This window comes from Amphibalanus amphitrite, unplaced genomic scaffold, assembly GCF_019059575.1.
Source record: "Amphibalanus amphitrite isolate SeventyFive unplaced genomic scaffold, NRLGWU_Aamphi_draft 001102F_arrow, whole genome shotgun sequence".
In the NCBI taxonomy this organism is placed as follows: domain Eukaryota; kingdom Metazoa; phylum Arthropoda; class Thecostraca; order Balanomorpha; family Balanidae; genus Amphibalanus; species Amphibalanus amphitrite.
This window is the reverse complement of record NW_024882596.1, coordinates 129,035-142,721: the sequence shown is the minus strand read 5'-3', so window position 1 is coordinate 142,721 and position 13,687 is coordinate 129,035. Positions and strand designations below refer to the sequence as shown.

General features: G+C 56.4%; 2 protein-coding genes across 2 annotated transcripts; both read left to right on the top strand.

The window, feature by feature from the left end:
- Nucleotides 1-4,240: 4,240 nt before the first annotated feature.
- On the top strand, nucleotides 4,241-8,722 carry LOC122370140 (mucin-19-like). The gene is made up of 7 exons (XM_043345481.1): nucleotides 4,241-5,588; nucleotides 6,137-6,346; nucleotides 6,742-6,939; nucleotides 7,248-7,565; nucleotides 7,683-7,805; nucleotides 8,299-8,535; nucleotides 8,696-8,722. The coding sequence occupies exons 1-7, from the start codon at nucleotides 4,563-4,565 to the stop codon at nucleotides 8,720-8,722; spliced, it is 2,139 nt and encodes a 712-aa protein (XP_043201416.1). The 5' UTR covers nucleotides 4,241-4,562.
- On the top strand, nucleotides 7,636-13,226 carry LOC122370146 (putative deoxyribonuclease TATDN2). Its single transcript, XM_043345497.1, has 7 exons — nucleotides 7,636-7,805; nucleotides 8,299-8,724; nucleotides 8,946-9,206; nucleotides 9,605-9,777; nucleotides 10,330-10,459; nucleotides 10,792-11,022; nucleotides 11,526-13,226. The coding sequence occupies exons 3-7, from the start codon at nucleotides 8,961-8,963 to the stop codon at nucleotides 11,694-11,696; spliced, it is 951 nt and encodes a 316-aa protein (XP_043201432.1). The 5' UTR covers nucleotides 7,636-7,805; nucleotides 8,299-8,724; nucleotides 8,946-8,960; the 3' UTR covers nucleotides 11,697-13,226.
- Nucleotides 13,227-13,687: the final 461 nt, after the last annotated feature.

Sequence of the window (13,687 nt, the reverse complement as noted above, 5' to 3'; positions counted from 1 at the left end):
AATTGCAGGCCGTCAAAAAGATGCGGCTCCCTCCGTCCACCGGCTCTGAATAAACAATCGAGAAGCCGGAATTTCAGTGAGAAATGTGGAATGAATGTTTTTTGCGTAGAAACTCTTGGGCAGATCAAAACTTTCAGAAAGCGAGAAAGTCAGAGGCATGTTCTTTTTGAGTGGTCACCCGCAGCCGGGCTGCATGAACTACTGAGGCCCTTATGTGCACATATCTAGTCACCGTGCACCTGCACATATCTAGCCATGGCTAGTGCCCAGGCCCCAGGGATCCAGTCTTGCCATTCTGCCGGTCTACATAGACATGCTGCCGGCTATAGGCTAACTGTATTACAAAAAATAGAAAATCATAGATTCATAACTAAGACAAGCCTTGATAGGTATTAGGTACCTATAGGCTATACCCACCCTATACCTACCTATACCTACATATGTATATGTGCAAAATATTATTAGCTTCCCAAAAAGTTGCGGCTCTAAAATCACGGACCTTACTTTAGAGAACTTGTTTGTTCTAGATCAAGTTCTAATGCTTTTGAAATATGATAAAAATTGTGGTATAATTTTCGTGATAGTTAATTGGAAAAGGAAGTTTTTAACCTCACGTGATCCTATTTTCGATCAAGGCTACCTTTTCGCTTGGATTGGAGTGCACAAAAAGTGTTGGTTAGAGGACGAACAAAGCGCAAATTTCAAAATCAGCGCATCGTGTTTTTTGTGGCGCGGTCGCGATCAATCACGTGCGCCGCGCTCAGGCCGCGCTCAGGGGGGCGACACGGCTATTCACGCAATGTATTAATTTACGGGCCTCGCGGGGCCTCGCGATGACGCGGCTGGAGGCAACCACTCAGCGCGCTAGGATCCTTCCGGCGGGGCCGGGCGCCGTAAGGTGTGCAATGAATGGGCGGGCAGACAGAGATGAGGTAGCCGGTAGGTATTGAATTTGAAATGACATCATGAGCAATTTGATGGGGAGAGAGAACGTTTCTAATGGAGCTTGGGATGGGGGAAAACCAAAAATATCACGGTCGGTTCAGAGCTCCGACGGGGCCGGGCGCCGTAGGTACGGTGCGTAGTAATTTAGGCGGACAGACAGATGAGTTATCGGATCTGAATTGACCTTACCATCGGGCTCTCTGGTGGGATTTTAAGACGTTTTTACTTTTTAGTTAAGCTCAGGGTGGGGCAACCCGCTGGCGGATCCAAGGGAAGGCGTTTGGGACAAATGTTATCCCCCACAGGCCCACATCCGGGGCAGCGTCCGAATTCGTTTTTCAAGAACAAAACGAAAACTTCACAACTTTTCTGAGGAAAATTTTATTGATCGAACTGCACAGTAGAGCGCAAGGAATCAAAATCCGATGTTTTTTTTGTTTGTTTTATTTTATGCCTACAATGAAGAGGCGTATAGACACCACACCCCACATCCTACTGCTCTACCTGTGCCTCTATGGGTGAAGCACTGAAGTATCACGGAAGCCCACAGGACCTGCGAGTCGACGAGGTGGCCGCCGGATACTACTGCAGCTCCCTGGATTTGCCCGGGACTGAGGGTTTAACAGTATAGTAATTTCACTGGTGGCGAATCCTCGTATTGTAAAGATCATATCCTCAAGGACCTCCGTTACGATTTTATATTCCTAAACAATATGGCAGACCAATTATGCTTGCCTGCGTTCAGGCATCATCCCTGATGCTTATCCACCCACCCACCCCACTACAACATGTGTTGTCTGTCAATCAACCATCGCTCGACGACGGGATCCACTCTAACCATCGGTATTCGGTTCTCAATTCACCCACCCCGTTTCCCTAAAATGGACGGGTCAGACTCGGCCTGGGTCCTAACGAGTCCTAGAATCGCCAGAGACGGGATCAGGTCGCCATTATTGTACCGGTCTTGGCGTCTTTAGGTATGTACCTACATATAGACAGCTTCGACCACGGACGTCGGACCGTTCTACGAATGTACGCACCATCCAGGCCTAAGATGCGTCGAACTTTATAAGAATGCAGTCTAGATCAATCAACATAACAATGGTGGTATGCAAAAAACGCTTTAAAATCTCTCCCCGGCTCCCGCAACGTCCCAACGCTCCTCCGTTACACGCTCGCCCGATGCGTCCGCCGAGCCGGCTTGCCTCCAATGACGTCATCGGCCGGCCGGCGGCGTTCAAGGTCAAACGGCTGGTGTCCTTACCTGGAGTTCTATAGCCTTGGCCGCGCTGTAGGAAGTGTTAGCTGACATTACACTCCTTTTATTTTTTTAGTATTATTATTAATTGTATGGTGGCATATACTGCTGGTGAATGCTTGGCAAGCCGATAGAACTACCATCATAGGCCCAGACTGGAAAAATTCATACTACAGTCAAGGCACTGCTTGGGCGCTGCAGTACGCGAGACGCCTCTGGGACTCAGTCACTCATGTGCCGAAATTCGGCGCAAGTGGTTTTGTGCTGAAATTTTAGCAAAATTTGTGCCGAAAGTTGAAGCTTATTTGTGCCAATTGTAAACCTTGTCACCCATTGGGCTCATCTCATGCATGCACACGTCCATTCTGAAAAATGTGTCGGCTCAAGGAGGGTGCTTGGGGCAATTGACCTCTGGGCAGTGGAGCCCTATTTCTGCCCCCAAATGGGGCATCGGCATATCAGTTGGGGAAACGAGGCAAAGAACCAAAAATGGATCTGTCAATAAATATACTTTTATGACCATATATGAGCATAAATGCAGCTCTTGCTACTAAGGGTAAAAAATGGTGTAACGTGCCTGTACTTGCGGTGCGTCCACTTATCTCAGAGAAAAAGCTTCCATTTTCCACCAGGAATCAACGTAATTTGATCAAATTCTGCTAATTCACGCGAAAATGGCGATAAAAAATGGCTTCTGCAGGTTCCGGTTGTCACAATCGGCTGGCCATTCCATAAATGGATCGATATTAAAAGATTTAATTTGATCACAATAAATAAAGATATTTAAATTTAAAATAATAATTTAACCACAATTGGAAAAACCAAATTCAAAATAATAGAAATAATGACATTTTAAAACCATGGTGCTGCTTACATTTTTTGGCATGTCTTTCAATCCGCCATATTTGCCAATCACTGTTAGACCTTGTATTGTAACTCTGTGATTTAGAGCCGCCGGTGCATCGTTCACCGAGTGAGTGTAGGCCTTCAGTGGCTAAAAATAATTCTTATGCCTTATTTTTTCATTTGAATGCTAGGATGCATGGAAAAGATGAAGTTTTCCAATTATGACCATATATGGTCATCACCCAACACCCTGCCCACTCCAGCCATTCAACCATTGATTCACTGTATATCAAATATAGTAAAAAAAAATTGTATTATTACGTAACCCGCACTAACGTTAGAGTCAGTTGCGGTACCTAATAAAACCAACTTTTTTACAAAAAATTTGCACGTTGTTTTAAGTTATATGAATTAGTGTTCCTTTGTGTTCTTCCCAGTTAGTGTTTCTTCTAAAAATGTGACATTGCTGATAGATATTGCAATCCCAGGATCCCGACAGGTTTTTAATCCCGATCCCGATTCCGAATTTTGCCAATTCCGGGATCCTGCAGAAATCAGTTTCACCCTAAATGGGAATATAGCCGCTGCATGAGTGACATTTAAACTGTGTATAATACTGCGTGACATTAAGCAGAGTACCTATTAAGTTGGCATCCAACCTCAGCCGTCCACAATCGGCCGTGTTGGTAGCTCCCGGGGATCACCCATAGTGGTTACTGGTTAAGCTGCTTGAATGCGTACGAAAATGGTTCTCGAACGCCGAACGAATGCGGCATCAGTGCTGCAGCATCTTCATCAGGGCCATCTGTAGGTCCCATCTGCCGGTCCCGTAGCTCAGTTGGTTAGAGCGTTGGACTCCGCGTGGTGAGAGCACGCGTTCCCGGTTATAACAGTCCGGGTTCGTAGCGCGACGGGCGCTCGACATTTATGGGCCTCCTGACAGGTATGGTTGCGGTTGGTGGCAGGCCGTAGCCAGGCGAAGTCAGCGAGGGGACCGGCCGTGCGCGGCTTTGTGCGCACGTTAAACTTTGGACTCTAAATTCTGCCATAGAACTGGAATTGCGCGATCGGAGGGTAGAGGGCAGGGTCATCGCAACAAGCTTCGCTTAGCGGTGGCTCTGTCCTTGTGAATCCTTCCCATCAAAAGGTTCGGACAAAATTTATAATAAAAAAATCTGCCCCTACCCCGCAGTGTCTGCCCTGACAAGATTTCGTCGACCCCTGCCACGTTTTGCAGACTGGTAACTACTTATGTATGTAAAATGCTCTTTGGCTCTAGAGACTGGAGACACCCCTGTTTTCGGCTCGCTGTTCTGCAGGTGCTAGCCTGCCGGCCGACCAGCCAGCAACCCTGGAAGCGGACGCGCCCGGGCCGGCCCGCGGCTCGGTCGACAGCCCGCGCCCGGACGCTGCCCCAGGCAGCAAGCGACGCTCGCGGCCCGGCTCTCTGACCGGCGACCAGAAGCGCTGCAAACTCTCCACCAGCCGGCGACGGCATGCAACCAGTCCGGAGATGAACTCAACGTCGAAGAAGAGAAAGAAGAGGAGTTATAGACATAGAAGATACTTGGAGGTCCCTCGGTCCCCGGCACCGGGCCCTGCTCAGTCGCATGCAGCTCATGTCCAGTCACCTTCACAGCCGTTGCCTGAGTCAGAGAAAGACTCCCGGCCGCGCCCGTTCACGTCCGAACCATGGACAGCGTTCCCGCAGGATAAGCACCGCTCGGAGGCTGGGCCGAGACCAGCACCTTACCACCGGGGATCGGCAGCCGCGGGCGGCAGTCGGTGCGGCCGCGGCCCGGTCCCTCCCTCCGCGTCCGCCAGTCGTCCGGCGACCGCAGTCGGTGGGCGACCTGCTGGCGCTCCCACCGGAGGGAACTGTCAGCCTGCCTCGGGCCCAGCGGCCGCCGGCGCCGGTACCTGTCAGAACACTCGGCCGGCCCCGGCCCCAGCGGCCACCAGCGCTGGCACCGCGAGGAACTCGTTTCAGAGAAACTCTCAGCCTGCCCCAGCCTCTGCTGTAGGAAGGAACTCGTTTCAGAGAAATTCTCAGCCTGCCCCGGCCTCTGCTGTAGCAAGGAACTCCTTTCAGAGAAACTCTCAGCCTGCCCCGGCCCGACCGGCTGCCAGCACCGGAGGAAACTCCTGTCAGAGGAGCACTAAGCCTGTCGCGGCCCGAGCGGCCGCCGGCGCCGGCTCCACGGCCGTCCGACGGGACAGCTCGGGGTCTGACGAGTTCACCTGGGAGGACGAGCCGCTGCCGCCTGTGGAGCGGCCTGAGCCGCGGCGGGGCAGGCAGTCGCCGCCGGCGGCAGGAGGTGGCTTCGTCGCCGCCACTCCGCCGGCGGACGGGACAGAGACGGCGGCGAGTGGTGACCGGCGCCTGCCTGAGGACGACCGCTCCGTGGTCGATGGGACGCCAGAGGAGGAGATGGAGGGCGTGGTCAGTGCCGGCCAGGACCGCGGCGAGCCTGCGAGCAACAACCAGGACCGGGGCGAGTCGGCCAGCTCGGTGGAGACCATCACTGTGACGGTACAGGTGAGTTAGCACGAGTCGACTTACGACTGAGTCAAGTTGGTATGGTATGGGCCACATCCTACTGTCAGCTCAGTATGGTATAATTTTAGAACAGCTGGTCCTGACGAGGATGGTTGACTGTCAGAGGCAGTGGTGACGTAAGACGTTATAGGCCCGAGGAGAGCGGTGAAGAGACGGGCTTTGCCCTACTTTATGGACGCGTAAAACGCCCGAGCTCGAACCTTGAATTCTACGTTGTGCTCACCATTTCTTGGTTGGTCAGTAGAGCTTAGGACCAGTGGTACCTAAAGGGTAAGACCACAATGACCTCTGCACTATGCTCTGCTCATTGTGAGTACCGGTCTTAGGCTACCCGCTCATACAGCTAAACTTAAAAATAGCTGCAATAATACAATTATTCTCTTGGTTCTAGTCTACGTTCAAATCTAATTATGGCCCCCGTTGTCGAAAAGAGTCGACCTCTGGACACAGACCCATTAGTGAACACGTTACCATGTTCGTCACTTGCTCGTTGATCAGTGGTCACTGACCGCGTCCCGCTCCCCCAGTATCCGCAGCACTCGCCGGCGGCGGAGGCGGAGGCTGTATCGGCCCCTGCGCCCGAGTCTGTGGACGAGAACGACAACTGGCTACCGGCGGCGGACGGCGGCCCGACGGTGGCCACGGATGGCGAGACCTGGTTCCGGCAGGTGGTGTCTGACACACTGCGGGAGCGGCTGGGCCGCGACAGTGCCCACACGCCGCACAGGCCTGACTCGGTGAGAGGGATGGGGGGTCAGACGGGGAGGGACCGTCGGGGGCTGCGGCTGTCCGGAATAGCTGCAGCCGTCTAGTCGAGCGCAAACGATGGCACTGCTTGTGAGACATGAATCGGTGCCTGCTGGCTGTGGCTTTTAAGACATTCGTAATTGACTATGGTGGGATGTTTTACGTTATTTACATAATACATGTGTTTTGCATGCAACAAAAATGTAAAAATTGCTACTGTATTGGTGAGTTAGTGCTCTTTTGTTCTTTGATTCGTATTGATATTTATGTTTTGATATTTATGTTGATTTTTATATTGATATTTATGTTTTGATTTTGATAGTTTTGTTGCCTATGCCTTGCACTATTTCGTTTTATCATAAAAATGTTTGCGTGTTCTTTTCAGGATTGCTCTCAGTCGTCCGCTCTGCCCGCCCCCCGTATCCTCTTTCCACCGTCCGGTGACGACGTGGAGAGCGTCCAGTCCGACCCCGGCCACTGGAGCCGCCCTGCCGCCAATCCTCGGACCGCCTTCCAGCCGCACCCCGGCGACCCTGAGGTGACTGGGGTGTTTTACCAGAGCCAGGAGGATTTAGTCATGAAGGTGAGGGAAGGGAGCACGGGCGGATCGGGGGGGGGGGGGGCTTGGGCTTGGGGTATTTGCCACTTCCGCAGCGCCCGAAATTTACGGCTTTTTTAAAGTCGGGGTTTCCATCGACTCCGCGGCAGTCTTACAGTGACTTTCATACTCAGTCTGCTCAGTGCTCGCAAGGGGTATTTTACCGCTGAAAAGAGCACTAGATCTCTAACAATTTGTGTCATTCAGAGCCGTTGTATTATGTCCCTGCATCTGGTTGCGTCTGACGTTGTTCCTCGGTGCCCCGGCGCTGACCCGACCCCGTGTGCCGTCAGGTGGCGGTCAGCGGCTCGGAGCCGGCGGCGCCGCCTCCGGTGTGTGTCGGCGCCATCCCGCTGCCGCCCGGCTCACCGCTGACCGGCGTGCCGGGCCGGCCGGTGGCCGCGCTCGGCGGCTCCGCGCGGCTGCCGGGCGGCGCGCCCGCGCGCACCTACCAGCCGGACGGGTTCGCGGTGCGCCAGTGGCGGCCCGAGGCGCCCCCCGCGAGCGGCGCCGGCGACTGGCCGAGCCTGCAGGAGGTGGCCGGCCGCAGCCGGGCGGCGACGGCCGCGCCCTCGCCCGGCTCCGCCGCCGAACTCACCATCCGAGAGGCGGTCCGCTTCAGCAGCGACGGCGACTGGTGGACGGCCCCGCCCCCGCCCCCGCCGCCGCCGCCGCCGCCGGGCGGGCCGGCGCCCAGTGTGCCCGGCTGGCCCGCCCCGCCCCGGGAGACCACCCTGGAGGAGCTGGTGCGCCCCCGGCCGGCGCCCAACGACTGGTGGGAGCCGGACGGCGGCGCGGCTGCCGAACTGTCACTGAGGGACCTGGAGCGAGACAAGACCTCCACGGCGCCGGTAAGTGTTGGGGTATTTGGGCAGCCGGATGGTACCTGGGCTTCAGGAGCCTCTCAGTCGAGCTAGTGTAGCTGAACTGGTGCCGTTTGAACTTGTAGATGGTACACAGTGCACATTTGGACATAGTGCCGTCAATCCAAGTGGAAAAGATGGTCACTCTATCCTGTGAAACGGTTCTTTCACGATGTCACTAACTAGTGACTATGCCCGACATTCCGCTGGCTCAGAAGTTTTCCCATATATTCTGTGTTACCGCTGCGATTTATCCCGAACCTCAGTTGCTGCCCTCTTATCACGTGACCTCCGTCGTGCTGGTGACACTACGTGCGACGGCGTCCTGTGACTGTGCGACCGTGTGACCTGTGAATGTGATCCTGTGACCTGACTGTGACCACTGTGACCGCTGTTGACCTCTGACCTGTGACCTTTGAGTGCGAGCACTGTACCCTGACTGTGACCGCTTTGACTGACTGTCCGTGTGCTGTTGTTGCAGACCGGTGTGCCGGGCACCAGCGGCGGTCCCATCTCGCCGAGTTGTGCGCCGCACTACGGCCACTGGTCGGTGGCCGAGGGCCGCGGCGGAACCGTCACCCCACCGGCGCCGGCCGGCCGCGGCGCGTGGCGGCCGCTCTCCCCCACGCCGCCGTCCGCACCGGGTAGCGTGTGGCGCCCGCTGTCCCCCACGCTGCCTCCCGTGCCCGGCGCGCCGGACGGCACCTTCACGCCGCGGGTACTGTCGTGCCGCGAGCCGCTGCGGCCCGGCGGCGGCCTGTGGCGCTCCGAGCCGCGGCCGGGCGGCGGCTTCCGGCCGCGCTACGTACCGCCCGAGGAGCGACTGACGGCCGGCGGTGCCCGGCGCTCACTGGGCGCGCCGCCCACCACCGCCCCAGTGGACAAGTGCGGTCCGGAGGCCATAGCGGTGAGGAACCAACGGAGATGTGTTGTGTTTTACATTTTGAGACACGTTAATTTTTAGGCTTTGCTTTTCCTTTAACGATTCTTGCTTGAGCAGATGTCTTTATCATCTAGTCAGTATGATGTCGAGACTACCAGACAGTGCAGCTGTGTTCTAACCTGAACCATACATACCTCTAACGGCGCTGTCGGTGACCGGCCCGGTGACCCGCCGTCTCCCCCCAGGCGTTCCGGCGCCGGATGGGCTGCCGGGCCGGCATCACCACGGCCTACGACCCGGAGTCACTGGTCGGCCTGCGGCTGCCAGTCGGCTTCATCGACTCGCACTGCCACCTGGACTTTCTGTTCCGTCGCGACCAGGCGTTCGGCTCGGGCCTGCGCTCCAACACTCTGACAGAGTTCCGGCGCCGCGTAGCGTCCGCCACCTTCCCGGCCAGCTTCGCCGGCTGCGTGGCTGTCTTCTGCGACCCCAACTACTGGCACCGGGTGAGAGCGGGCGGGGCGGGGCGGCGGCACTGCGACGACCCCAACTACTGGCACCGGGTGAGAGCCGGTGGGGCGGAGCGGCGGCGGCGGCAGGTCCAGGGTGGAGCACGGCGGCCTAGGGCGGGTCGTGGTACTGCTCGTAGTTGGCGACAGCGGGAATGATTACGGTCCTTTTAGCCGGGATCAAAGCGTTCTACTATCCTTTTGTAGGGGTATAAAGTCATGTGTTATGTGGATTGAATATTTGTCCTGTGGCAGTGGACGTAACCAGGTTACTCGTGTAATTTTCTTGTGACTCCTCGTTGTGACCCTTCCCTGTGACCTCTGCCAGCTGTGACCTCCCCTGTGACGTCCCCCGACTCCCTGTGACCTCCCCCGTCTGTCCCTCTCTTTACCAGCGCGCCGAGTGGAGCCGCATACTGGAGGAGCCGGGTGTGTGGGCCGCGTTCGGCTGCCACCCGCACAGCGTCCGAGACTTCACCATGGTCTCCGAACAGATGCTAGAGCACATACTGCGGTCAAACAAGAACGTGGTGGCGCTGGGCGAGATCGGACTCGACTACTCCACAAAGTGAGTCGGGTTTGTGGAGGGACTTGGACTAACTTCTCTACAAAGTGAGTGGGGTGTTATGGAGGGACTGGACTCCGACTAACTACTCCACCAAGCGAGTCGGGTTTTGTGGAGGCAGTGGAGTGGTGAGTTTCCGCTGCGTGGAAGCTGTTTGAGGTGTTGAGGGTATGATGTGGTGATTGGTGAATGTGATACTGCTTCGCATGTCCCGGTGCTGCTGGTCTTCTGCGCCGAGTGGCTTAGGTTCCTGTTTGTCGCGTTTCGCTCAGCTCAACAGTGCTAACCGGAAAATCATTTGGGACAGCCATTTCCGTTCCCACGTTGCATGTTTTGTGCTGCTTCGCCTTTTCGCTCAGTATCAGCTCCCCTTGACGCCGAATCCGCCCTGTGACTGAGCACCTGTCCTGACCCCGTGACCTTCCCTGTCACCCGGCACCCCGTCCCGGCTCCCCCCCCCCCCCCCCCCCGTGACGCCGCCTGCTATCCCGCTGCTGTCCTATGACCCGGCGCCCCGCCTGGTGACGCCGCCCGCTGTGCCGCCGCGCCCCGCAGTAACAGCACCAGCCACGACATGCAGAAGACGGTGTTCCGGCGCCAGCTGGCGATAGGCGTGGCGCTGGGCCTGCCACTGGTGCTTCACGTCCGGGACGCCGAACAGGACGCGCTCGACATTGCGCTCGAGGTCGGTGACCGCGGGCGGCAGTGTCGCGGCCGGGGTGGTGATGGTGGTGTCCGGGCAGTGGTGCTGGTGTTACGGTGTCGGGGACGGCGTCAAGAGTCTGGTTTTGGTTATGTGTGTGGTGGATGGTGCTGGTGTTGGTGTCGTTTTTGGTGTTTAAGATCAGTGTACGGGACTGGTGGGTCGGTTTAAAGCGGGACAAAATAGTTCAGGCCGGGAGACTGAAATTGTGGTGCTTACGTTACTATGCGTAACTAAAGGAAAGTTTCGATATTTTACAATAGTTGCGGAAATTGGTGATACGTGATAATATCATCATATTGTTGATTCCCCAGATGGTGCCCCGTGACCACCTGATCCACCGGCACTGTATCACCGGCAACTGGGTGATGGTGCGCCGCTGGATGGACGCCTTTCCCAACTGCTACGTGGGCCTGACGCCGCTCATCACCAACCCGCACGCGCAACAAGCCCGCTTCCTGGTGACCGAGGTGCCGCTCAACCGGCTGCTGCTCGAGACAGACGCGCCCTACTTCGTGCCCAGCTGCTACCGGCGCGACGCATCGGTGAGCCTCGGCGGGGGTCGGGAAGGGGGCTCAGGACGGTATGATGGTCTTTGTACTGTATGTGTGAGGCTGGAAACATATGTGACGTGACGTTCGCATAGTAAGCATTCAGTGTTTCCAAGCACTGGATGCTATTCAAACAGTCGATAATTTTGATTAAGTGTAGAGCTTATACTGGCGTCTGGGTAGACGATTGCCCAGCATTTTACCTTAAAATCTTATGAAAGATAGTTTTGGGCTGATCTGACAATACATCATTGTTTACACACCGATTATCCTATCCTTGAATCCGGATATCGTATCCTTAAAACCATAATATTGTTGTATACCATATTAACGTCCGTCTTTTACCTCCCCGATGTCTGGCAGGTCCGCAGTGGCCAGCCTCTGACCGTCCGTTCCCTGTCGGTGCCCGCTGAGTACACCAGCTCTGAACTACACTAGCTCTGTCCGTCCGATCCCGGCCGTCGGTCCCCAGTGACGCCTCCACCCCCTCCCGGCAGGAGATGCGGTTCTCTCACCCGGGTCTCGCGCTGCACGTGGCCGCTCAGGTGTCCCAGATGCGGCGCATCCCGCTGGAGGAGGTGGTGCGGGTGACGGCCGCCAACACACGCACCATGTACCGGCTGCCGCCACAGGAGCATGAGGCGTTCACCGGCTTCAGCGCCGAATGAGCCACCCTAATGGCACTCCTCGGCACTGACGGCACTCCCGGACACTCACTGACTCACGGTGCTCCAGGGCACTGGCGGTACTCCCGGGTACTCCTGGCTACTCACTGAGAGCTCGATACGCCGTGCAGCGTAAATGCTGAGGCCGTCGCTTTCCCGCCGAGGCCCGACTACAGGTCTCGCTGAGGAACCCTGCTCGGCTTGGGGCTGGGAGAGTTTGCCCGCAGTCCGACCAACGTCGAGCGGGGGTATTATGCGGGCCGACCGGACTGAAGCTAGTCCATAGCAAGTGCCAGTTGAATGTAAAACTCTGCCGGTTGTTTGTTAGATGGGAGTATTTTGCTAATATGGGAAACCCAGGCGCACGTCATTGTAGGCTATTAGATAGTGATATTAGGACCCTGGGTCAAATATGGCCAATGGCTATTGTACGCCATTAGCGGGTAATAGAATCTAGCAATTCAACAGCCATGGACTACCTTTGTCGATTAATGAGAGAGCTGCTAGGGCGGTGGTATCTCTGGTATGACTGAAATGAATTCCCTGGTTTGCTGGACCCGGTGGTGGGAGCGGTGGGGTCCCACCCCGCCCCGGTCGGCGGACCGGCCTCACTGAGACGTTCCGTGGCTGTGCCCGGACCTGTGAATTCCTACGCTGGCTGTGAGCCGTGCCTGAGCTTCCTGAGCTCACCTGTCCAATGACGAGCTTACGGCGAGCTTTCAGCAGTGACTGCGGTGTGGCTGTTTGAAGAAGTACAAGAGCCGGGCGTTCGGTCGGCGGTGGACACCGGAATCCTGCGGTAGCTGCTGTTCTCGGGTACAATGTCGAATCTCGCTAGATCTCTCTGCTAGGCAGTCGTCGATCCTAAACTCAAACAATGTTTTCTGATGTGTTGTCTTTCGTAAAACGTCACTTTTCCACTTGTTCTAATCCTCGACTGAAAGTTGCGCTCGTAGAAACCAGTTGCGACTGTTGGTGCTCTCTAGAAAGCTCACAGGTCGCTCGTCTTAACATGTTCTAAATGTGTGTGTCCGCGGGTGCGGCGACTCCGGTGTTGTGCTGTATTTCCCCTGTGTCCGGTACGGCAGCCGCCGGTCGGTGGGTGTGTCGCTCGGCCAGGGGTGGGCGTAGGAGCGGCGCCCGCTTCCGGCCAGCCGACCCCTCCCTATCGATTGGCCCCCGTATGCGTGTGTTTGCGGGTGCGTGTCCCCGGGCGATGGGTGTGGGGTGCGGGTGAAACGCTGGCGTGGCGGTGTCGCAATCATCCACGTGTCTTACCGCGACTGTGCCTTGTGGCCGTGTCATCCCCCCTCCCCGCCAGACGCACCTGTCGCCGGAGTCGCTATGTTCCGCTGTGGTGTACCGGTCCCCTCCCCTCCGCCTCCTGGCGCGCCGGCCACCGACCATGTCCCCGGGGTTCCGAAACCCGGACCATCCAACTGCAAGTGAATCTCTCTCAGGGATGCATGTACAGTATTACAAAGCCCAGAGATGTTTCAGATGCTGCGTTTGAATACATTCGTTCGTTAATAAGTGGCGTTTGTGAGTCTAAATCCTGGGTCTTCCCTGGCGGCTGGCGGGAAATAAGTCCTCTGTTGGGGCAATTTGTGACTGATTGCGACGACCATTACCAGCGTGGGTCCTCCGTAACCTGTGGTTCACCTCAGATGGCCGATGACCGCCCAGCTCAGAAAGCGATGCACGGGGACGACCGAAGACATTGTGAGGACAGGAAGAGGGCGAGGGCGGAGGTTCCGGACTCGTGTGTGAGGACCCCGCTCAGCAGAGGGACCCTTCCGTTCGTTTGGGAGGGGAGGGGGCTCGTGTCGTATAGGGAACTGGATGCATCATGCGAGAGAGGCATGACCGGATAGTTTGCCGATGGTTGCGAATGCTTGATCATTGATGTGCATTGGGCAGCCGGGTCGGCAAATGTTGGGCTCGGGTCCAGTTGGGTGGATTGGGGCAGATTGGGGCATCGGCTTTCTGAGGAA

Excerpts from the sequence above, each read along its gene's own strand:
- LOC122370140 (XM_043345481.1), top strand. The coding sequence starts at position 4,563 with ATGAACTCAACGTCGAAGAAGAGAAAGAAGAGGAGTTATAGACATAGA. Across the intron at positions 6,940-7,247 it reads AGGAGGATTTAGTCATGAAG|GTGGCGGTCAGCGGCTCGGA; the intron begins GTGAGGGAAGGG and ends GTGTGCCGTCAG. Across the intron at positions 7,566-7,682 it reads AACTCACCATCCGAGAGGCG|ACCACCCTGGAGGAGCTGGT; the intron begins GTCCGCTTCAGC and ends CCGCCCCGGGAG.
- LOC122370146 (XM_043345497.1), top strand. The coding sequence starts at position 8,961 with ATGGGCTGCCGGGCCGGCATCACCACGGCCTACGACCCGGAGTCACTG. Across the intron at positions 9,207-9,604 it reads ACCCCAACTACTGGCACCGG|CGCGCCGAGTGGAGCCGCAT; the intron begins GTGAGAGCGGGC and ends TCTCTTTACCAG. Across the intron at positions 11,023-11,525 it reads GCTACCGGCGCGACGCATCG|GAGATGCGGTTCTCTCACCC; the intron begins GTGAGCCTCGGC and ends CCCTCCCGGCAG.